This window comes from Zonotrichia leucophrys, chromosome 2 (assembly GCF_028769735.1).
Source record: "Zonotrichia leucophrys gambelii isolate GWCS_2022_RI chromosome 2, RI_Zleu_2.0, whole genome shotgun sequence".
NCBI classification, from domain to species: domain Eukaryota; kingdom Metazoa; phylum Chordata; class Aves; order Passeriformes; family Passerellidae; genus Zonotrichia; species Zonotrichia leucophrys.
The window spans coordinates 20717983-20743389 of NC_088171.1; the positions used below are offsets into that span (position 1 = coordinate 20717983).

At 38.3% G+C, this 25407-nt stretch overlaps 1 protein-coding gene across 10 annotated transcripts in view; it reads right to left on the reverse strand.

Moving 5' to 3' along the window:
- Positions 1-4128: 4128 nt before the first annotated feature.
- Positions 4129-25407, reverse strand: part of CACNB2 (calcium voltage-gated channel auxiliary subunit beta 2) — a 243444-nt gene continuing 222165 nt past the window's right edge. For 5 of the 10 annotated variants that reach the window (XM_064704158.1, XM_064704160.1, XM_064704165.1 and 2 more), the window contains 4 exons: positions 13241-13392; positions 12400-12495; positions 10946-11131; positions 4129-6323 (listed from right to left, as the gene is read on the reverse strand). In XM_064704158.1, the coding sequence (XP_064560228.1) occupies positions 5832-6323; positions 10946-11131; positions 12400-12495; positions 13241-13392 (926 nt within the window). In that variant the 3' untranslated portion in view covers positions 4129-5831. Of the gene's footprint in view, positions 6324-9502; positions 9547-10945; positions 11132-12399; positions 12496-13240; positions 13393-25407 lie in introns of all 10 variants that reach the window. The other 5 variants (XM_064704159.1, XM_064704162.1, XM_064704164.1 and 2 more) reach the window with 2 other exon arrangements.

A 25407-nucleotide genomic window follows, 5' to 3' on the forward strand; every position in this document is an offset into this window, starting at 1 on the left:
TGAGACATCTCCCACTTCCTTTAGGTTTGGATTATAGGCATTTTAAGGAAGTGACCTCACTTGATATTATAGGAGAAGTTTCTTGGGGTGGGAAGAAAACGTAACTAATTTTTAGTTAATTCCAGTGCAATTGCAGAGCAGACTTCACCTGAAAAAGTTACTGATACATGAACTTTAGCTGTTAAGGTTGTTTCTGCAAAAGTCAGCTGGGAAGAAGAGCGCTCAGCAGAGTGAAGGGATTGGCCCGAGCTGTTTGCCAAGGGCCCTGTCCCTGCTGGGAACGGGGGAGTGACTTCGTCAGGCAGGTCAGAACAGAAACTCAGTTAAGATGCACCAGCCCTTGAAGGAGCCAGCATCCTTTCTCTCACTACAGGTGTGGCTAAATTAGATGAATAAAGTTGGATGGATGCCCTTTTTTTTTTTCTATTCCAATCTTACTGTGACTTCAGAAGTGGTAGGAATACTTTCTCATTGACAGTTCTGATGGATGGTGTATATATGTTTTAAACATATCATACGATTACTTTCCTGATAGTCTTTACACACTGAATCATTGTGCTTCACCAGCTGATGCTGAAACACAATAAAATATATTTATATATATATTTTTAATATATATATGAGATATTTATATATTAAATTTAAAAATTTATTGTCATTATAATGAAAGATTAAACCTACAAAATAGATAGATTAGGCATGCAATCAGATCCTGTCGTTAAGAAAGTTGGAAAAGTAGTTTTCTCTATTTGCAGAAGTAATGATTAGTAATAGTGCCAAATCTAAATATCTTGGTCAGTAGAAAGATACTAAAATAGGCAGCCTCATATATTATGAAATTATAATACAGCTTTTTCTTGTTTCAATGTAACGGAATGCACCAGTTTTTTCGATCACTGGATTTCATATGCTTTTTAAGGAATGGGCTAGTGAGGGTGATCAATCAAGAAATTACTTTAGAGTGGGTAGTTTAAAATATAAAGAGCCTTGTTTTTATGTCTGATTGTTCATGAATAAGAAATTTATGAGAAAATCCAATTTTGTACTGCTAGAATTCATTGCAGAGTAGGTATGCATGACAGATAAAAGTGGCAAGAATAAAGGAAGAAATGAGAATATGGATGAGTTAAAAGAACCTGCTTAATCTCTATTATATCTGATAGAAACCTTTTCTGGGGCTGCGTAGGAATACATTTCTAGGGTGGTAAGTTATAAAAAGAAACTCTATAAAACTACTGTAAGCTCATATGTAATAGTTTGTTATATAAAAGTGGGGAAATAAATTACAGACAAATTGCCAAGCAATAAAATTGATTGAATAACATTTGATTAATAACATTCACAGTAAAAATAGCATCCACATATCTTACAGATGGTAGAAGAACTAAGATTTTGGTGAATGATCTGCAATAAAGTAATAAATATACGTAAATGTACACCAGAAATGTTATATTACATTCTGAAAAATAATTTCTCTGTGTAGACTTTGTAATAAAGTTTTTTGCAATGTGCTCGGTATTTATGGATGGAATAGAATGAAAGTCAAAAACATTTGGAAAACAGCTTTCAGCCTGATGTTTTAAAGCAATCAGAGGTCAACTGTAACCACAAATCAAAATACCTTTTGAAGAGGTTTTAGTAACTAACAAACACAGGAGGTGGTTTACACCAGCTCTTTTCCTTTGAACATCCACTGATTAAAAGCAGTCAGACCACTCACTTCATTCCAGCTGAGGGAATGATAATGGACCCCATTAAAACCTTTGCAGGTGTCCCAGAACGTGAGCATGACTTTACAAACCAACAGAGCTTCAAAATGGTAATTGCCAACAGATTCATAAAAGACAAAGTATTAAGGGGCAGTGTATTAGGTCTGGGCAGGAGCTGCGTGTACAGGATGAGTAACCAGGTATGCAGGGAGACGTAAAAATGGGCTTCTCCCTTAATTCAGGGTTCAGTGAGTGCAATTTCATTTCCTTATCCTCCATTTATGATAAGGGCTATAGGTTAAGAGTATACAGATTTCTGTGAAAAGAGGTGCTCCTCTGAAACTCTTTGTGGCTTTAAAACTGATCTTTGTTGTATAAGTCCAGAGCCTTACGAGAAACTATGTATTTAACTTTATTCCTTGAGAAGCAAAAACTATGGAACTATTCAAATTCTGAACTCTTGATGCCAGATACAGAATGAATTCATGAGCATTCTAGAAGAATTCTTTAAATTCTAGGCAGTAATTTATAGATCAATTTAGTAAAAATAGTGTTTTCAGCATATAATTCATACTGATGCTGCCTTTGTGCACAAACCTGTTTGCTTATTCGTCCCCACTGTCCTGTCCCTTAGCAGGTCTGGAGACTTTTACTGTCATCTCTTTCCAGTCCCTCTGGAAGAGAATTCCTTCTTCCATGACATCTCTGTGACACTAGACAACTGGTAAAGGATAGACTAAGGCTACTCAGCACTGATGTATAGTCACTTGAAAAAACACATAAAAATAAGGTTAACATCTAACATATACATGCAGATCTTGAAACGCATCCCATTTCTTCCATATACTGAAATTCTTTAGAAAAATACAGAGTTGAGCTGCCAAGACTTACATATCACTTAACTATTTTATCTTTCTCCCTTTCCTTCTGCTTCCCTGGTTTTATTATCTTTTTAGTTCATCTGAATGGAAATTTTACAGGTTGTTTTGTGCCACACATCCATAAGACTGGAGCTCACTGGGACCTCTACCATTTCTCAAATTCAAAACCCCTGAAACCAGATAGAGAAGTATGAACTCATTAGTATCCTAATGCAACCATTAGACCTTCTAATGGCAAAACTCTGCAAAGACATTTCATCACAATAATCTTTGATATGTCCTCCACTTGGAGTATTTTTAAAGCTTCTTATTGACATAACTCTGTTAAAGTGCTTTTCAAAGTAGTGCTCAGCAGGCAGGTGGTATTGTGCAATATATGTAGTACAAGCTCACATTACAAATGATTTGTCACTCTTAAAACAGAAACTGAAAAAAAGTATCTCAGCTAATAAAATCTATTCAGTGAGTCTGCCTAAGAAATACACGTGTTTGGTAGTATGTTGTCTATACATAAATAGCAGCACTATATAAAACACAATTCTATGAACCAGTTGGATTTGGATTTGTCTTTTTTTTTTAATGTTTATACTCCATTAATCAATATATAGGCCATACTTAAATACTAGGGCTTGGACTATGCTCTTTATTTTCTCATTTATTTGTCTATACACAAACTGTCTATGCCATAGTTTTCATATACTACTCAGTGCTTTGAAATTCTGCCAAACATTCCTTAAAAAATACTTTAAGAAAGCTGAAAAATAAACACTCTGGAGCAAAAGTAAAAAAAACAAACAAACAAAGCAAAAAAAACCCACACCCAACCAAGAACCCAACAAAAAAAAAGAACAAAATATTCAAGGTAATGAAGTGGAATCACTTCTTAGACGACACAGTTATGAGTTGCAGGGAGCAACACCATTTACTGCAGCTGGTAAATTAGCTAAAGCCAGGCTATACAGAGCAAGACAATATTATTTTCTTCTCACTTACATGTGATTTGATATGATTCAAACAACAGTCTTTTAATGGAATTTTTTACAGATACCCTGAAAATTCTCTTGTATCAAAAACCAGTCTATGTACTCTTCTATATCCATTTAGTAATACAACAGATCTACTTACCTATTCTTCCTTTCTCTACAAAGCCATTTAGTGATGTTTAGAAAATGATGAGAATTTATTTCTAGAAAAATAACCTTTTTTCTTGTGTCCCCCACAGTTCATACTTTAAACCAAAACCTATCCTTGAATAACCACAACAGTCAGCAGCACTGGGAGGAATGGCCAGATAACTGACAGCAGAATTTCCCACTCTTAGCTTGTTGTAAAAATGCTTATAAAGCACCAGGGAGAGGGGTAGGAGAGGAAGGGCAGAGAATGTTTAAGCGAGTTTCTTGGATGCTGGGCTAGGAGACTGGAGAAAGCATGCACCTGCCATATATCTTATCCATTTCACTAAAATGATATTCAAAATCAGGCAATGCTGATATTCCCAGAATTGAAATAATAAATAAAAAGAACTTCCAGCTAAACTAATTATTATCACACTACAGTCTTTATATAATGTGCTATTTACAGGGAAATACAAAAAGTATTTCATTAATACAAGTACTACAAAGACTACATGTGATGCAGAACAGCTTTTACACTAGGCAAGGGTATGGAACCTGGAGTCAAAAATAATAGAGAATTTCCCCCCACTTACCAGTGCAACAGGCGTTCAGTGCAAAACAAACTGTGTTCACTCCCTTCCATTTCAATGCATTTTCTCTAGAAAGCTCCTAACAGAGTCACAGTCATTTTTCTATGCTCTCATCAGCAGCACAACACCTTTGGTGAAGGAAAAGCAGTGAGCTGGCTGCAGAGTGGGAATGCAGAGAATTGGCAAGTGTAGAAAAAGTGGAGAAGCTACAAAAATTTATTTTCCAACAAAATAACTCTCCACAAGCTGTGTAAACTTTTCTTACTAAAACAAATACTCTAAAACACAAAGATTTTACATTTCCAGTGAAACTCACAGTAACATTTGCCTGTTTTTACTCTCCTGAATCTCAACAAAGAGCCAGCAGATTTTTGCTTTCCCAATTACCTGGGTCAGTAAATTCCCTCATATTCCCTGAATGCAATTTGGATTTTTAAATTAAGAGACAGAATGCAGAAATAGACTTTTTGGGCTTTTGAGTAACCTTTGTTTTCTTCAGTAGATTCTCACAGTTTGCTGCCTAACGTGCACACGCACACGAACGTCAATCCACCACCCACCCACTCACATACACACCTCCAACATGTGTGCTCTGTTTGCTGACAGTAGAACAAAAATTAAGCTGTGCCCATTGCAATATTGTGACCTGAATAGAGAAGAATAATTTATACTGGTAAGTTCATTAACTTTACCGTAACTTTAAAATCCAAAATTTGGTTTGCAAGGACAGCGTAAGGTATAAGAGTTACACCCTTTATCTCAAGCACTCATCCATATTTACAATAAGTATAAGCTTTCTGCTACAGAAGAAAAAGTATTTAGATTGAACACTGTTACAGATTTCCTAAGTGAGGCTAGTTCCAGTTGCCAGTAATTCAAAAGCAAATCTGCTGACTTGGCATTAGGACTCTAAAACAGTGTGATCAAACTTATATAGTAAGAAGGTGTCTGCAGAAATAACATTTATAAACTGTATATACAGTACACAGTACCAATACATAGAAAATAGATTTTGACTCCATGATCCCCTGTGTGTAAGGCAAGACTGAATTCTGTCTTCATACGGAGACCACCAGAGGTACAAGCAACAGAGTGGTGCTTAAATCAATATGCAAATCAAGTGCATACAAATTAAAAATCAGAGCAGACAAAAAGTTTTAGATTTTTTTATGTGCTGATCCTGGCTTGCTGAATACATGGGAAGTTATTAAACATCAAATGTACCTTTTTTTTAAAAAACACTAACAACACCTTGATGGCAACAGATATTGTTCAAGTGGCAGCTACCAAAAACAGCTTGAAAAATGTCATAGTACAACATCAGGAACTCTTCAGTTGTACTACGCTAATTCATATAGCACTAACCAAAAAAATAAGTATATGAATATTCTATTTCATGCTATTGCTATGCAAGCAACAGCAATACAAATCAGCATACAGAAGGATACCATATGTTCTGCAAAGAAGAACCCAAGATATTTTCAAGGGGCATTGTTACAAGACTTCAAAGAAACACAAGACTGCCAGAGGCAAAAGTTACTGACGGATGTAAACATCCCTGTTCCACTCTCCTGCATCGTTACGTTTTTTCGATATCACTTCCCCATCCTTGTCACAATATTGGTCCCTTGATTTATGGCGGCTGCGCTGTTTGTTGCATTCGTTGTGGTCCTGCTCGCGGTCCCTCTCCTTTGAGCGGTGCCGGGACTCTCTGTGTCTGTGTTCACTGATCCCATGGGACTCGTCTCTGTGATTATGATCCCTGTGAGAATCATAGTGGTCACCGTGCTCATGTGAGTAGTCCTCCTTTGGCTCTACGTACGCTGAATCTCTGCTGTCTTGTGTTTCTGAGTCAAAAGTTTCCTGCCTGTGAAGGCCTCTGCCACCACTGCGATGGTTGTGGTGCTGGCTGGAGGAGGAGCGGTGCTGGGATTTCCTGATGGGTTCCACCCGTGCCTCCTCCTCAATGTGGGAACCGCTGCGCTCAGGGACCGCGTGGTCATTCCTCTGGTCTCCTTGAGAGCCCTGCTACCAGAACCAGCAGTGAGGTCACGAGGTACACACATTGAAAAGCTTCCCCCAATAGCAAATTCAACTAGAAAGTACCATGAAACCAATAAAATTTCAAGTACAGAACAATCCACTTTGAATCTAAACTAGGAAAGAAACCATTAGTATTCCACTTTTACTGAAAATTCAGTATTATAATACAAACAATTTTTTTTTCTTGCATCAGAATTTAGGGTGACACTTGGGTTATTCTGTGGCACTTTCTCATTTCTTGTGATGTTTCTGACTACTCCAGTTAGCAATCATTGTCACCACCCTCCAAAGAAAAAGCATGCAGAAACAGGACAAACTGCAGAAAAATTGAAAGGAGATATCATGCCAGGAGAGGGCACTTATCAGTTGAGAGTTTACAGATGCGTGTCTGGCAACAGCTGCTATGGGAAAGTGATTTTAGAGGGCTGAGGAGGTGGATTCCAGCAAAGAACCAAAGCACAAAACCTTGGCTCTTATAGAGGGACTTTTTTTTTTTAAGGAAAAAAAATGCAATTGAATCTGGTATGAATAAAGTTTGTATTATGATACTAATAGTATCACTGACCTTCTGTTTTCTCAGCAATAATTTCATTTCTTCTTGGTAACGAAAAATTAAACATTGATCTCATAATTTTAAGAGCTCGAGAATACAGCCCATTGTCAAGAAAAGCAGGAGGAGAGTGATATTATCACATACAAAATTTCCTAACACACCACTGCTATTAAAAGACCGAAATAAAAATTACCAGGCAATAAACCTACTCTTCACCCGCATAAATGCTTTGAAATCACTGCAAAATGAACAAGTGACATTATTTACCTCATTTGGGGATTTCATTACATTAACCTGCTTTTATTGCCAAGCTGCAGCTAAGGACTTTTCAGGCTTAATTGCAAAAGTTTTAACAGTAATATTGAAATTGAATTATGCTTCTCACATCAGATGAAGAATGTCAAGACAAAATCATGTCTGCTGCCACAAAATTAATGTAGATTTCACCAGAGTTATACAGGCATTTGTTTGTGAGACTGTTCTGAATACCAAAGTTAGTCTTAAGTTTGCCCTTCTATGTTCAGAGTTGTCTAAAAATAAGGATTGCCCCCAGGGCAGTTCATGGACATATCTTCTTTCTGTCTTTCTATTTTGTGGAAAAGAGCTAGGGGAAGGAGGAAATTTTGTCCTTCAGCCACAGATCCTGGCAGGTGGGTTTCCTAGCAACCCAAAAAGTAAAATCACAGGAAATTGAAAAGGAAAATAATCTGTATTTAATCAGAAACTTATAAAAAGCAGCATATTTCAAATCAGAAACTTGGGAAATTTGACAAATCCCAATTTTCTAAGACAAAATTTTATTATGCAAACATCTGAGAGACGAGCTGAGTTTCTAATTTGAAACAAACGGCACAGATGAGAACAAGGTAACAGGAATAGCAATAGAATTTCTTATTTGTTCTTGCTTTTGTGATTCTCAAGATGATTCTGATTTACCAGAGGGGAATATAATAATTGTAAACATGAATAGATCTATTCAAGGTGAAATGAAATGACTCAATGGAGGTGAACTGTAAATGAAATTAAGAGAAAAACAAAAAAGTCCAAAGCAGAAACATGCCTGCTTTGCATGTGTAAACACAACTTTCATCAGTTCATCACCATGACTGGCTTTAAGGCACAGAAATATAGTACAAATGTGAAACCCTACAGCTCTCAGGTAGTCAAAGGCATTACCTATACATAATCATGACTAATAAAATCTGTCAGTGCTGTGGTCTGAGAACAAATGCAAAATTTGAACCTGCATTGGAAACACTGCTGCTCTTACAAGCTCAGATGCATCTTCTGTGCTATGATGAGCACATGAAAAAACAATGATTAAATTTAGAACCAATAGCTGCAATTTCAGAATAGTGTTAGGGCTGTTGGGATTTATGGGCAAATTCATTGACAGTAACTTCCATTAAATATTACAGGGACACTGAACAGGTAATGTCTGAATTTGGATTAGAGTCCGGCTTTTTGGTTCATAACCAAATTTGGGCTCTGATTTGGAATAGATTCTTCAGTGCAGGAATTTTATGGCCCAATTTCATAAGGTTTTTTGTCTAAAATAGAAAAAGTTCGAGATAATCCTATTTCAGTACTCAGTTTGTACTTACAAAGAAGTAGGGGCTCTTGGAAAGAAGTTAATACAGCATTGAAAGAGGACAGAGAAGCCTTTGTCCACTGAGTGAATTTGCCTTGCTCCTTATTTCCAGTGGTCCCTGATCACCTGCACCATATGTGTGTAAGGTGGCTCCAGACCTTTTGGAGTTATTTCCAACTATTTCCATACAATTTTGTTGTGAAGCTCCTCCTCAGACAGACACAAGGTCTTTGCCTATTTAATTTCAAACCATCCCAGGACGCCTCACGCCTTCAAGCGCCATGCAATGCACACAGGCAGCTTCATGCTGTAAAAATGCCCCTCTGGCAGCTGGCAACACAAATCCCTCCTCACAATGTACACTGGGGACTTAAAAACCACAAACCCAAAATATGTTTCATGGCAAAGAGGCACTGCATTGGCCCCAGGGGGGGATGACTCCAATGCTCTGCAGTGCAGACGTGGCTCCCCCAGACCAAACAACTGGTGGCTTTTCCCTGTAGAGTAGTCCAGAAAAACAGCACAGGCATTGACTTTAAATTCTCTAAATACAGGGTCTTAACACTGTTGAAATAATGGCTTCAGCCACCATCATTAACAAACAGACCCAATCTGTGCTAAGGCAATGACAAGCTCAGGTTTGAGATGTCTGCTGAAGATGTATCGTAGGAAAATGAAATCAAAGGAACACAAAAGTTTTATGTTCAATAAGGGATCCCTGTTGATTCACACTGCTGTACTAGTAGAGCTACAAACAAACTTTGAAACTGCAAATACATCCTCATTTTTAGTCCTTAAAATAAAAATCTGTTAGTTTGTAAGGAGACAGCACAGCATTCAGAAAAGTGTTATTAAAACTCTGCATAGTTCCTCCAGAGAATGTGGTTAATAGAATGAGTATGTGAGCTATAAATCCACACTCAAAAAGCATGAAAACACTTGAGCAAAATAATTTAGAAGTTTACAAAGCAAAGAAAGTTTATCTAGCAAGGCTGCACACAACAATACTGAATTTCATACTCAGAAATTCTTCCAGCTCACAATTTTTTCAAGGTGTTTCAGCTCTGAGGACAGAAAAAAAGGCAGAAATGAGCTATAGCTTACAGTTTCTTTTCCTGCAACTGCATCTGAAAGCAAGGGAAGGAGATACCCTTCAAGATGGCTAAAGAAATTTTTCTTGTTAAAGAACAAACCTGTCAAGTCTGTGGTTTTCTAATGGGAAATAAATTATTTGACACAAAAAGTTGTTTTGCAAAACCATTAAAAAAGAGCACAACTATTTGCATTTTAACTTGGGTGCAGATGCATTTTTTACCTTTGATTTTCTAAAAGGAAGTGTTTTTCTTAGCCAAAGTTATGAATTATAACTTGCATATGTATGTAATTTATGGGCATATATTGAACTTAGGTAGAAATTTAGATGTAGTAAGCCTTTATTTGATCTGGGACAGATCTATTTTATCCCCCTCTGTGTACTTCTCAACCTCAAGGAGTCACTCACTACTTCTAATGAAGGAGTGAAGTAGTTTAAACACTTCATTTCATATCATGCAACACATATCCAAAGGACAGCATCTCCTTATGCTGAACACCTCAGTAAAATGATACAAACCAGAAGTCAAAGGAGAAGAGAGGGGACATAATATACTCATATCAACAGGCACATCAGTGCCAGCTCACTGGAGAGTGTGCTCACTGTTCAGAACACAGAGCCTCTCTCAAGGTCTTTCTGCACAATGTGGGACTTGGATTTGACATAGGAGTTTGGCTTCAAGGAAGTCTGTACTTTTCACAGCAATGTCCAGTAAATAAAAGAACAAAGGAAACACTGGAAGGGCCACTTTGACCTTGAGTCTTTACTAATACAGTCAGTAATCCTCAACCTCAACAACTCTACAGCCTGTGGGAAGATTGGCACAGATTTCCCTCAAACACTTGTGGATCTGCCCTGTACATAACCCAGTTTGTCATGCAGGGCCTCTGGGGCCAGGATTTGCCTATTAGCCATAGTGTGCCCATCAGTCAGGAAGTCACCAGAGGCTGGAATGTGCACAGTCTTAGTCTAGTTTTATTTCTCTGATTGGATTACACATGGCCAGCTATAAAAATGCTTGTGGCTGGTACACATATTGCTGGCACAGCAGTGTCCTGGGCACAATAAAACCTGAAGTATTCAATTTCACATCAACATATGTTTTCAGTCAGGCCAGCTTAGTCCTTGCAATCAAAACCAGCCCCCTAGTCAATACACAAACACATGCTACATTGAATACAATAGCAGTAACAGTAACGTGCTTGCATTTGCCTTTTATACTGAAGATGGGTGAATGTCTGCTGAAAAAGCTTTCAATCTACCAATAACAGGAAAACATATTCAGCATATTCTAGTATCAGCCTAACTCTGTGCTTTGGAAGGAGAAGAAGTTGGCAGAAGAAAAAGAAGAGATGGCATAAAAACTGTACCTGTAAATTAATATTTGGACCCGGGCTAATAGGAAGAGTGGCTGTTGCAAGTGTGCGAGTGAGAAGCTGGTTAGGAGGATTGCTGCTAGGTGGATGTGTGGCCTTCCAGTAGGCTTCCAGATAGTCAGCAAGGTGCTCACAAGCATCTTCAAGCTGGTTCTCATCAAGAATTACATCGAACATTTCCTGATAAAGAAAAGGTTTTAGTGAGAATGATCACCAGGTAAAGGGAGATCAGCTAGAGACACTGATCATGTTTTCCAATAATCTAAAAATTAACCACATCTTTAGTACTTGTATTAAGACATTTTACCTTTTTTTGATTTTTTTCTGAATGCAGTTGATACACAAGATTGTAATCATAACTAGCATTGATATTACACTTGCTAAAGCAAGGCCTTGTGACTTCCTCATATTAATGCACAAACAGTCAAAGAAGACAGGAAGAAGTAGCTTGAACAAATCTTAAATACACAGAAAGAAGGGATAAATATCAAACAATTAACTTTTAAAAAAATGGGATGGCAAGAAAGGGATTCAGTCCCTTTGTAGAATAACTAAGAGAAAACTAAGGTAAGCTAAGACCAATAACTAACAACCATAAGAATAGAGATCATTCAGTTTCCAAGTGTCATACAAATATTAGCTAAGAGATTAGTGACACAGTCTAATTTTAGTCTCCTGAAGTTAGGAGGTGAGTTTTATCCATTTTCTTCCTGGTCAGAGAGCAGAAGGCAGCTTTGAGGGCCTGTGCACGTCTCCAGCATTCTTCACTGACTTCCTGGGGACCTAAGCATTGCTTAACTGAGATGCTTGAACTTAAAAGATGAAGACATTCCCTTCACTCAGCTCTGTAACTATGGCAAATTATATCTGCAACTGAACTGTACTCCCCCATTTTCTGGTTCCTTACTCATACTCTTGGCAGCTGAGTGTGCAGGCAGCAATGCATGCCAGGTTTGAAACACACTTGGGGTGTCATCACCTCCACTTTATAGATGGAAATTGAGAGAATCTGCTTCAGTGCATATCTGAAGAAGAACTGCAGAGCTGTCAGCTGAGCAGTACCACTGAGCTCTTTGGCAAAACCCAGACCAAGAACATTAGCAGTGGTGGGCCATGCTGACAGATGCCCCAGAGGAGCTCTAAACTACCAGAGATAAAGGACAGTCACTAAGAGGGTTCATTTTTCAACCAATAACCCCCTAAAACTTAGCAAGCAAAGGAAATGTTCAGTTTACTGAAACACTGACTGTACCAGCACACAGCTGTGACTAGAACTCTTTTTCCCTTGCACCCTAAAGCTGAGCCTGGAGACCTCAGGAAGTGTCATGCAAAAAGCAATAGTTAAACATGGCCAGAAGAGGGCAAACATCCCGAAATTATGTAATTAACCTCGTGCTTGAAAAGAAAGGCACCTTTCAGAGACAAGACATAAATTAACAGTAACTCACAGGAGGACACTGTGCCAGTTTATCAGCTGCTACCATCTGAACATTAAGGTGTTTGGCCTGAGATTTCCCTCGAGATTTTATCAACCTCTGTAAAACCTGTGAAAAATAAGATATTTTAAAAAGTGAGCAGACTCAGACTTAATATACATGTATAACCACTTAAAATGTTTACACTTGAAACTGCTCACATGAGCAGAGCAAATTCTTCATTTGCTGGCTTCAAGAACATTTCCTGTGTTCCCTCATCCAGGATGTGCTAATTTTCATTTACATCCAAATATCTCCTTTCCTTTAAAAGCACTAAAAAGTTCCACTCCTGGCTTTTTTTCTGCTGTTTCTGGTTTTGTTTGTTTCTAAGCTGAATTTTTTTAATTGAATTCCTGAGTGCTCTTTTCACAAATTCAGTTTTCTCTTTCAAATGCCTCTTCACAAAGTGTGCATTTTTTACACACACTGAAAGAGTATATTATCAGATATTAAAATGTAGTAATCAGTCTGATACTCATTCAGTGAAAATCATTCTTTCATTTCCACATTATTTTGATTTAACAAACCATGAGCACTACTTATGTGGTTGATACTGAAACTGCAATTCCAACTAAAAAACTCATTGGAGCTACATCATCTTTTCCAAAATAGGTTTTGGCTAACACTAGAGCTCAGATACTTGTTTGATTATTAATGGTTTGCTATCCAAAGAGAAGCAATGATAATCTATAGCTCTGAACCTAAATGAGGACATGTGAATAGCTGAATTTGAGGCCCAAAAAAACCTCAAAAAAACCCCCAAAAAACCAACCCAGAAAAACAGAAAGAACATGAAGGTATCTAAAATATTTACCTTAGGAGAAGAAATCTTTACGTATACTATAATGGGAGCCAGAGAGGTTTTGCTCAGCTGAGCTGGGTGATTAATGGTATCAGCATCAAGCACTACCAACTGCAGTGTCCTGGCCAATTCAAAGATCCGTTCAATTTCACTTTGAACTTCAGCTGCAAAGTAGAAAATTAGAGTTAGAGCAAATACTAGGAGGTGATTAGCTTTAAGGAATGTGACAATATAGCAGCCCGGTGTGTTGCTCCTTCTCCGGCTGCAGGAATTGCTGTTACCCGTGCCCATCCCGGGCACAGAGAGCAATGAATGCAGCGTTAACGAGGGCGTTTCACCCCCGCTTTGCTGCCCCCGCAGGCACTGCCTGCCTCCCTGCCTCACCCATTCCTGCTATTCCAGGCTGCAGATACTGACAACACCTTCTGACATGACCCCAGACCATGTATATAAGAAAAAGGGGTACAAATGCCTGCTGCTCAAACGGCAATATGCCAAAAACCTGCTACATGTAAATAATATTAACTCAGATTTGGCTCTTACCCAGTAACCAGCTTGCTCAAGCTGGAGTGCCTGAGACAGGCTTTAGGAAGTACTGATTACTGTACCAGTAGAAACCACTGTTTTCCCATTTACTTCAACTTATCAAAGCTTTGGAGAACAGGTTTTGTTCTACTGGCCTCAGTATGGTACCATGTTAAAAATTTGTCTATTATGTGTAAAACACTTTTATAAGAGAAAATAACTGAATAATCCACATAATGTTATGGTATCCTCCTAACAATCCCAGGAGCTGTGGAAAGCTGATTTTCCCAGAGGAAAATAATCTTTTCTTCTGATAGTCATGCTCCCAGCTCCTCAGCACCCTGATTGGCAGTACTTTCCAGGGCAAACCTCTCCAAGACAGATGGGCTGCATCCGCTTTCACAAGTGGTGTAGAAACTGTCTTCATTCCCCAGTGAAACAAACTACATCTTATAATAGCAAAATCATCTTTAAAATGAAATCACATTTTCCTGCTCAGATCTTGCTATTGGCTGATTTCACATAGGAATTAGAGAAGCTGGGTGATTTATGCAAGTCTATAAAGAAAGTCATTGGGCCAGATAAGATTAATTCATACAGGTTTCCCTTTAAAGGTTGTGCATGCTTCATGAACCAAAACCAGATTAGATATGTAGCCCATTCAAAGAAAATGTTAGAAGATAACCAACAGACACTTAAAGGTCAAGAAGAGGTACCATAAATTTAATAGAGAGTTTCTTGAAATCACATCATCGGCCTTTGAGATATTATGCTGGCAAAAGCTTAGCTTTTGCTTGAAAACACAACCTACCTGATCTGGCTAGAGAGGGAGTTTTCTACATTAAATGGTCTCTTTCAAGAAATATGATGAGATTGATTTTTTCTATTTTAGAATAACAATTGAATAAATCAGATACTATAAAAAGGTTGCAAAATTTCCAAGAGAGAGCAAGGTGTCCCAGCTATTACTTTGGTTCCAAATCAATAAGTGATTGCTATGGTCATTTTACAAACAAAATAACATCTAAATGGTCATCAGAAAATCTATATATGATATCCTTTATTGGAGGAGGTGGAGTTTAGTTTAGATTAATTAGAGATCACTTGCCACTGTTTGTGATTATCTGCAGATCTGGGTGAGCCCATGCAATCAGTCTTTCACAGCAGTGAACATTGTGAGATGTGCACGGTGTGGTGTGGAAAACATTGATGCATGCTCTGCTGCTGGTCAATAAAAGCACTGTGGTCCCACTGCTGTCTGAATTAGGATCACATTTTTTAAGACAAAACTTCTGATGGGTCTTGCCACATTCACAATTACATTTTCTACAACTTTGTTGCATAGAGATACTGCTGAAATCACTGAATACCACTGTCTCAGAGTTTTAGTAGAAGATAGTCAATAATCTGTCCCTAATTTAAGTACAAATGACAACTACAATAAACATATCAGAGATAATTTGTCTTGCTGTTCTGTTGATGATTTTAGATGGCTTTCCTGCAATTTCAAACCAGGCTCAACACTTCAGTCAGCATAACAATATTAGTTAATGTATCATTTTAAGACCACTCCAGACTGCTAAAAAACTCTTGGTTCAAGACAATTTATAACCAGTAAAATCTGTCTCTATGCCATTGTATCATAATTTGGTCTGAGGAAGCAGCATTTTCTACACTGCTCGCAGCACTTTTCTGCCAGTAGAGAACACATCTCTGTGGACTAGAGTTCCTGCTATACTTTTTAAAACACCCTCTGCCAGGGCAGAGTTTACCTCAGGTTATGTTCTATTGTGAAACACTCCCAGGGCAATAACTGCAGGTAACTATGGTCCTGTGAACCAGTCATTTCCACCTAAGCCTGAAGATGAAGAGAGATCTTTTTTTGTCATTTAAAATGAATTTCAGCACCTACTTTTCTTACTTGAATATAAGACAAAAGTTCAAGGAACTCCACTGCATGACTGGTGAACTAATACATGCGCCTCTACCTCTTCAGTCAGGAACGGATGGGGAAAATGCCACAGGCATAGCTGAAGAGGTCCTCATCTCCTGTTCCTTACAGTACTTCTTCAGCTTCTGGAAAAACTTTCACTTTGCTCGAAATCTTCTTTGAATTCCAACTTTGCAAGACTGTTGCAATTACTTACATAATATTAGCTTCTCTTTTTAGATGACAAAGGCTTTATCCACTACCACTGCTTTGGTTTTCATTTTTCTTTAGAAATATCTCAAAACCCAAATTCTCTACCTGTAAAAACTCCTTCTCAACAAGACATTCAACACGAATAATCTCTCAGACTTTTGCCCAAATTAAGCAAATAACTCAAAAAGTCATGTGGGGATAGTAACACAAATGTCACTGCTAGTTAAAATAGGGAGCTGAGAACAGTGACAGTAGGGTATCTTCAAAGCAGCACAGTAATAGCTCTGCAATTTTTCCACCTCCATGAATACCATCTATTTATAATAAGGTCCCTTCTTGTGTACTGGAGAGGCATAAGAGTGAAGTTAAAACACTAAACTCCAATAAATTGTATTTGCCAATCATAATGAGAGGGATAAAAATAATTAGAATTACTGTGACAATCATCATGAAATGCTGACAGCCCAGCTACAACACTCAAACCCAGAAATCAGCTACCAAATTTTAAAGTGACCCTTAGAATCTATTTCATATGGTCTCCTTGGTAACCAGAAAGTGAACATGTTTTAAATGACAGGAGCACTCAGCTATTTATTCCATACAATAAGGAGTCAGCTCTAAGAAACAGTAAGTACACATCTCCCAGAGAACTTTGAACACAGTACATTTAAAATTACTTCCAAATATTAATTATCAACATCACTACTGTGCCTTGAATAGAAATTCACTGCAATGAGAGGACAAGTAAGTCACTTATCCCATTATGGGCACAGACAAATATCCTTTACACCAGCTGGACCTCACAAGTGAATTCCAGGAAAAAATCTTTTCCCAGTTCACTACAATAATCTCATCTAAAACACAGGCAAAGATACAACAACACTTTATCTCTGTCAATTCATTACCAACATGATGAACTGTGGTGCAGCTTAGGGTCACTTATGTAATGCCATGGCACAGGAGCATTCTCTGTGGCACACAGCTGGAGAAGCACAACCCTGCTGCAGACCTGGATGGGGTTTGCACAGCAGCCAGGAGCCGCCGGGACACAGAGTGACAGAGCAGGGGCTACACCAGCCATTTGTTTCAGCAAGACCCTGATGAAATAGCAGTTCCATGAAAGGAACGAGATGCAAAATGGACACACGTGGCCCAACTGAAACACAAAATACTGCTTAGAGGCAGCAAAGATATTTTGATCTTCACAAGGAGCATCCACATACTCTCAACTGAGCATAGTAGGACTTTTATAGCCTATTAAATTTGACCTTGTCTCCTGTCTGTGGTTTCTGTGGCTCTATTTTGTTCATTGAAACATATAGGTAAATTATGATTTCAACTGCAACAGGCACAGAGACAAACCACAGTTTTTTAAACAAGGTTGCTGATATTACAGACGTATGGAATGAAAAGAACACAACTCTGTCAATGTACGCAATACAAAACAATTAGCAACACCTTACGCAAATGGCTTTGAAATAATTTTATAAATTAAGGAGAATAGCTATCAGTAGCTGTAATTTTCTATGCTAATTCTTTTATACAAGCATGGTTACTTAAAAATAATTAACCACTAAACTCCATGACTATAACTAAAGTAATGAGAAGTTTAAGGCAACCTCACAATTTCCATAACAAAGGTGAAAGAAAAAAAATGTAGTTTTTATTCCAGTGCCTTAAAACCACCTAGAAGGGCTTGCATCAAAAAAGGTGCTAAAGCAAATGTCTGAAATCCAAGAAAATAAAAAAAAATTAGGAAGTGATAATTATTGAGCTGTGCTCGCACAAGTCTCTAATGAGAACAAAATCATGAGCTTGACTGACAGAATTAAAATTTTAAATTTTAATTTGTGAGTATGTCTCTAATGAGAACAAAATCATGAGCCTGACTGACAGAATTAAAATTTCAAATTTTAATTTGTGAGTATGTGTGCGTGTACACATGCTCCATATTGAGTGACAAATCATCAATGTCTCCATGGGGTCCTGCTCTAAACACAGAATTCAGGCCACAGCAGGCTGCCCTGGCTGCTCCAGGGATCTGTGCTCCCTGGAAACAAGGCAATGAGGCTGAGATGCTACCAGGGTGATCCAATAAGCTACAAGGGGTCTGAGCACAGCTGAGCAAGCTAAGAAGAAGCCCCACAGGTACTGTGAAGAAGAAGAAGAAGAAGAAGAAGAAGCCCCACAGAAGTGTTTGGCCTCTTTCTTTTCATCTTCCTCTTTCCACCCCTCAAGCAGCAATGCTGCTCTGGGCAGGTGGAGAGCAAACAGGCTTGGGATGGGCAGTCTCCATTGCTTCCCCTAGCAGGGAGGTTCTGTCCCAGTCTCCAGGCAGGATTGCATCACCCACCTCACACTGTGGGGTGTCCCAGAGCTGGGGACAAAAATGCTTTGTGCCTCTGCTCCTGCATATCCAGCTAAGAAGGAAAAAAATCTTGAAAAGCATAAGCCATAGGGAATACATGTTTTAGCTTAGTCCTCGGGCAACTAGTCTAAAGATGCCTGGATTACAGGTGTTTTAATCAAATGTCTACCCTAAATGTAGTTTTGTGAATATACTTAGATTTCCCTGGTCTCCACCAAATACCTTAGCCACTAGCTTGTTACGTAAAAAGGGGAGGGTGGGAGTGGGAGGATGACAATATTTTCCAGGAAAAGTGTCTGCATGTGTTACTCATGCCTAACAGATGGGGCTCCTGCAAGGGATAAGGCAGAAAGGAGAGAAGCATGTCTGCTGCTCTGCCTGGAGCTCTGTCTGGGCTCTGCTGAAGGGGAGCTGTGGGGTGAGGTGCTGCAGGAACGCAGGGTTTTCCTCCTCCTGCCTGCTGAAGCTCAGTTTAGGCAGAATTCAGATGGCTTTTAATGTACACACACGTCCAAGCGGTACTGACAGAAACAATGTCATGTTTGGAAACCTCAACAAAACCAAGATCTATTTATAATGGACTAACATCTCCTGAAATGCAGCACTGTAATTATGTGAAAATATAAAATAGATAGTGTAATTTAAAAATACTAAATGGCACATAAAATGTCTACTTCCTGCCTCATTTCTCTGGGCTAGCAAAACAATAGCATTCATGGAATGATGCTTCTTATGCCAAGTTTAAACTAGAAGTAAATTTTAATGGCCTACAAATGGAAAAGATTGAAAGCAGCAGACTGCAGCAGTAACACAAGTGGCTGAGCACTGCACAAGGGTGCACTGAAATGACTGTGCCAGGAAGAACCACAGCAGCTTCAGAAGGTGCCATGCAGCAGCACAGCACTGCTCCTACCATCAGGCTCCCTCACACTCCATTAAGGAGTAATTGTAATAGGAAAACTGAGCAAAGAAGCAGTCTAACATTTATTTTGCCCAGGGGTGTCGGAACCCAGGACATCCCTCTGGCAGTCCTGAGCAGCTAGGACCCCTGCCAGGGGGCTCAGGGACCCTGGCACAGAGCCCAGGATGCCTGTGGTTTTGATTATGACCCATGGAGCAAGTTACCTTAGATGAAGATCTGCAGGCCACAACAGTTAAGGAGAATAATAGTGAATTTATCATGGGGTGAAAAAGTAGACTTCGGGGTTTTCTAGAATGGGGGTTCAGGGGGCAAGATGGAGGGATCTGGGTGTGTCCAGCCTTTCTCCTTCTTCTTCTTGGCCTCCATCTTCTGCAGTGATGTTGGCACTTTTAAATTGGTTTAGCTCACATAGATGTCTAACATAGATGATAGGTATTGGAAAGTAATTGTAAATATTGTATATGTAGTTTTTAGTATAAAAAGATAACACCACCCTGGGGGCAGGCAGAGTGCCTCTGACTGTCTTGCTGAGAGGACCTCCGCTGGACAGGAGAAAGAATTTTATAGGTAAGATACAATAAACAACCTTGAGACCAAGAAATGAAGAGCTCTCACTCCTTCTTCGAGTGCCAGGCTGGGAAAAGAGACTTTTTAATGTTTCTCAGGGTCACAGTGACCAGCTAGAGACCCCGAGACAGGGGATCAAGCAAGTGTCTCTAAATAGTTCAGAACTGACACCATCATGCCAGGCTGGTAATAACCTGGGTATTAGTGCACCATGCCTCATCACCCAGAGCAGGGCTATAGGCTTTTACAGACCTAGTCCATACATAGGCACCAAGTAAGCATTCCCTTGGTCTGTTGTTTTTTTCAGAACAAACATAAATAAAAATGTTCAGCCTTTCTCACAGACAGGACGTGGAACTACTCCATCCTTGGCTATTCAACCCCTCCTGCTGATGGTGTGCCACTCACAAAACATTTGCGTATTCACTGAGTGGGAGAGATTCTGACTCTGCAGCCTGATGCTCAGAGTGGGAGGCAAAACACATGGATCCCAGTTCCTTCTCCAGGGAAAGTTTAATTATTATGCAAAGTGCGTAAGGCTCAGCAGGACCAACCAACAGCCATCCTAAAGGTGCTCACAGCCCTGGCATGCTGATGGGAATGGTAAGTGCATGCCTCTACTAGCAGAGAACAGAACTGAACCCAGACTCCTTTGCATTCTGGTTGAACAATGCAAACTTTTAATCTTGAATAAAATGGGGACACAGACTGCTGAACTTTAATCAATTCCACCAGCCCAGGACAAAGAAAAGGCCTCAATCAATTCAACCTACAGTGTGAATAGCTTTGAGGGAAGCAAACTGTACTCCTAAACAAACAGCTAACTAGCTAAAAATATTTTATTCACCTATCCAAGTATCCTATCTATTACAAAGATATCCATAACCTTAGAAATTATTCTAACACATTGCTGCACTATTTTTCGAGCATGTTTTGTTTCAATGTAATTATCAATCACACATATTTCTGCATAGTATCATGAGAAAATATAAGAACAGGTTGCTTAGAGTTATTTCTAATCTACAGAAATCAAGATTTTTTTATCCCCCATATACCCTCTGAAAACACTCAGAAAATTTCATTCAAATGCTTTGCCTGTACTGTATCAAACCTATTTGAAAGCTGAAATACTGGAAAGTTAGTAACAAACTTCTAATACAGAACTACCTAAAGAATTCATTAGGCAAACTCTGACATTAGATGTTAAGGAAATCAAGGCTGTTCCAGCAGGATAAAGCAGTATTTTGGGACATGTGAGACTGATAAATTACAACAGGTTCACTAAATTCATGCTACTCTTTCACCATTTGTGGGCAAAAAGAAGTATAGCTACATCCTCATGAAAACCCAAAAGCTCTTAGCTGCTATTTTACTGCATTCTGGTTCAAGGCAGGTTCAGGTTTACCAGGTTAACATATTTAACACTTGAGAGTGAGAGTTATGGACATTTGTCACAGCTATCTAGAACATAAAATTATAAAGGGACAATCAGGATTTTCCATAACACATTGAACACCTCCTTTATTTTCTTTGAACTTCGAGACTTTGGGAAGGAAATGCACTCTTGGTTAAGTCCAAATTTTGCATTCCTTTTCCTTGGTCTCTGTAAGCAATGAAGGCTTTTTATAAGGCCTACCTAGCACTCTCTTAAATTTACCTTTGGTTTATAGTTGAGGAAGCCTTTACTTGAAACTTATCCTACAGCACAACTGTCATTAAATTACCAGACATGGAAAATACATAGTAATATCATGTATGTATAAAATATACAGTATGTATGTATGTATATATATATACACACATATGTATATATTTAACAAATAAATTGTTACCATAGTTTCAAGCATTCTATTGCCTTCTCACACAAATATCAAGGAAAAAACCCCACAAGGCTGAAATCTGCACAGCTAATCCACAACTATCTCTTTGAGCCTTTATATTTCATTTTCAGAAGAAAAAACTTCACAGTATTAACCTAATGATGTGAATGGAAGCTCTATTCACTTTTTAGAGACAGCCTTCCAAAAGTGGGTGCTCAATTGCACATGCAAAGTGGGTGCATGTAATGCCTGACAGGTTACTGCAAATGCACATGGAAAGCAAATAAACACTCCCAGGCACATGATGGGAATCAATTTACCATAAAGACAATGACACATTTTACATCCATGGTCACATGTCTGTGTTAGAACAGGCAGATTAGGTGCACACATCTCAGAAATACACAATGGGATACCTAATCTGTAGTGTTTACTTGTCAATGTCAACTTTATTTTTAGAATTACTTGAAAGTAAATAAGGAAAACCAGCAAGGTTTTCTAAAAGAAAGACTTAGCAACACAGTACAGGATCAGCTCTTGTCTGTCAGTGAGCCAGATGCAAGAAACACACGGTGGTTCTGTCAGGTACAATAAAGCACTGAACACAAAACAGCAGGAAAAGTAATTTGCAAGCTTGTATACATACCTAAAACATCTGGAAAAGGAGAGCATTAATGAAGCAAAGAATGGAAAAAGCCAACACAATCAGGTTTTGTACACAGCATACAGCATGAGGTAAGGTTATAACAAGTATAACATACACAGAAAAAGGTTTGGATTCTTTTGACAAAGAAATGCAGCAGAAGCACAAAGCTGGTTCAGTTTCTGCAAATGGCATGTGTCCACATAAAGAATTAACTAAGCCAACTGGGGCTGATTTTCAAATGAATAAGGTTCAACCATGTACTGTACATTGTTGGAGAAAAAATCTGTACAAAATTACAGATTTCTTCTAGGCTTTTAAAGAAATTTGTCCTTTCCCTCCACTTAGTTCTAACATCTCACGTGTTAAAACACGTAACAATATTGACAAGCAAACATTTCCCTTTACATCCAAACAAGCTTAATTAGAGAGTATCCAGTTTCAAACTGCGACAGAGAGGAAAAAGATTGTACTACCCACCCAAATCTTCATGAGCCAGACACTATTTTAAAAAGTTCTCGAGAACATTTTTGTACTAAATATTCAGTGGCAGCATTGGTTTCCAATAAGTCAAATCCCAAGCCTATTTTTAACTGATTCCATTACAAAAGCAAACTGTCAGTCGATAGGTGTGTGTAGCACTATAAGCTGAGAGAGACTTCTTTATAATCCTGTAAATCCAGTTCTTCGTGGCTATTCCTGATTATCACATTGTAGGTGTATGTCTCTTTGAAATTAATTCTGGTTTGTCTATTAAATCATTCCAAAGCATGGCGCTCACTTCACTGTTTTCAGTGCTATGTACAACAATGCAGATCTGTATTGGGTGATAAGGTAAGAGTTCTCAAAAAGAGGTACATTTATTTTCCAGAGAAAAGTATTTGGTATTAATATATCAAGCACAGAACCTTTTTACTAACTTAATTAATTAATGGAACACTTATTAAAATAATAAAAAACAATAAAATATTTTTAGAAGTCTAAGAAATAGCCTTCTCTGCTGCAGTTACAACTGGTGCTCACAAACGTGACCATAAGTGAGGGGTAGATCAGTGGCCTGGCTGCATGAGGTACCACTACACAAAGTTTGATGAGTAAAAAAACAGCTTTTCATTGAGTCTGGTAGGAAGAAGGGATTTGGATTAACAAAAAGCAGTTCTGCGGAGCTATATTTGCTACATATATATATATATATGTACATCTAAAATATATATATAGCAAGTATGTACATATATATTTGCATAAAAGCATTTTTAAGTTGTACCAGATATAGGAATAAACCACGTAGATCTCGGTCCACGTGCCAATGACTGTTCAAGGAGGAGAGAGAAGAGAGCAACTCATCTCCCCACATCTCACAGTTGCCAGGAAGCCATTTCAGAGCAAACCAAAACAAACCAAAACAAATATTGTTTTTCCTTAATAAGAACAAAAATTCTTTGTGATAAATACCAGTTTTAAATTACTAGGCCAGAACTAAGTCATTGTAGATAGTCTGGACAAAAACAAACAAACAAAACAAAACAAAATAAAAAACCAGCACAAATTTAGAATTTGCTGAAATTCTAGGGTTTTTTTCTTTTTCCCCTCAGTGATTTGGGAAAAATACCCTATTAATATTCATTTTATAGAAGGGAAAATGTAGGCAGAGAAAAACATCATTTTCCAGGACTCTGAGCAGACCTGCAGCAGATACTAGAAAAGAACTAATGTGATGTGAGTCCTGATTTAATGATGTATCTATAAGACTTGTAGTAGTAGAGAATACTATTGGCTGCAAAGATAATGCTGATAAAACATGAAATGCCAAAATATCTCTCCTAAACCAAATCTTTTGTGATCTGTATTCCAAGAGAGCACATTCAGGAACATACAATAAAGCTGTTCCTTTAGGGCTGCTGTCTCATTCAGTATGCAACTCCATACACTGACAACTGATAAGAAGCCATTGAATAATTTACTTTCTCTTCATTGTCAAATACATGTTTCACATCTCATTTAGAACACATGGCTCTAATCTTTCTCTGAAAACAGAATGCATAAAATATTTATAGGCTATTTTGTGGAGCTTACTTTGGTGGTATATGCAAAAAAAAAAAAGATTTTTCCTTTGAAACATCCCAGTTAGGTGAGAAGCTGCAATTATTTGTATATTCCAAAGAGAAAACTGAATTATAGAGAATAATCACAAGTTATGAATAATTCGGGGGGATTAATTTTCAGAAATGTAGTGTCTGATTCTTCAGAGTAATTACCAGTAAAAATTATATTCAGAATAGAAATGTAGGAAATCCTGCTTCCTGGGGATTCTTTCTTCCAAAATGGAGCATAACCTTGAAGCTTCTTTTAGAAGTCAGTACTAAGACTCAGGACATTCCTGATGCTGCTCTGTACTGTCAGTACAGAGTATCAGTACTGATCTGAGAGAAGGAAAAAATTCTTTGAGCTAGGCTGGGAATGAAAAGAACACCTCCCCAGTTAAATGTCTGCAAAGAGTAGAGCCTAAAATAAGAGAACTTCTGGGGAATGAGGATCCGCAAGCTGATATTTTACAAGCTCCCAAGAGGAGCTCCAGTACTACATAAAGGACTGCCTGTTTTCTATGCCCCTTCTCCAAGGCAGTGCATTACCATGCAACATGCTGATTCTGCTGGTATGCACTATTATTTGACAGGTCCAAAGCTTGAACTTCTGTTTCAGCTACAACACTCAGTCTTTCTACAGAAGATGCTTGAAGCATACACAGAACACTGGGAAAAAACAGCCATCTTCATAAAGTCTGTGAATAACTAATCCAGTACTGTGCAACAGCTCTGTATCAGAAGCAGCAAAAGCCACTATTGCACTGGGGCAATTGTATTGCTTCCAATTCCCCACACTGTTTTATACATTTTTCAAGAATATTAAGGCAGAGGACTGGTGGAAAAGTAGTCTGTAAATATTTGATCAAAGGCTGGATCACAGCATATATAACCTAAAGATTAAAATGCTGCACAGTTAGCCTTCTTATCATCACTTCCTAACCTTTATTTTGCACTGCTTGAATTTGTAAAACTAATAATATTCTTTTAATAGGATATTTTGTTAACTTATAGCGAATTCATCACACAAACTGAAAAAAAAATCCACTATATAGTGATATTGCCACTCACCTCTTCTACTTCGGCCAAGTAAATACTCACAGCAGTGGT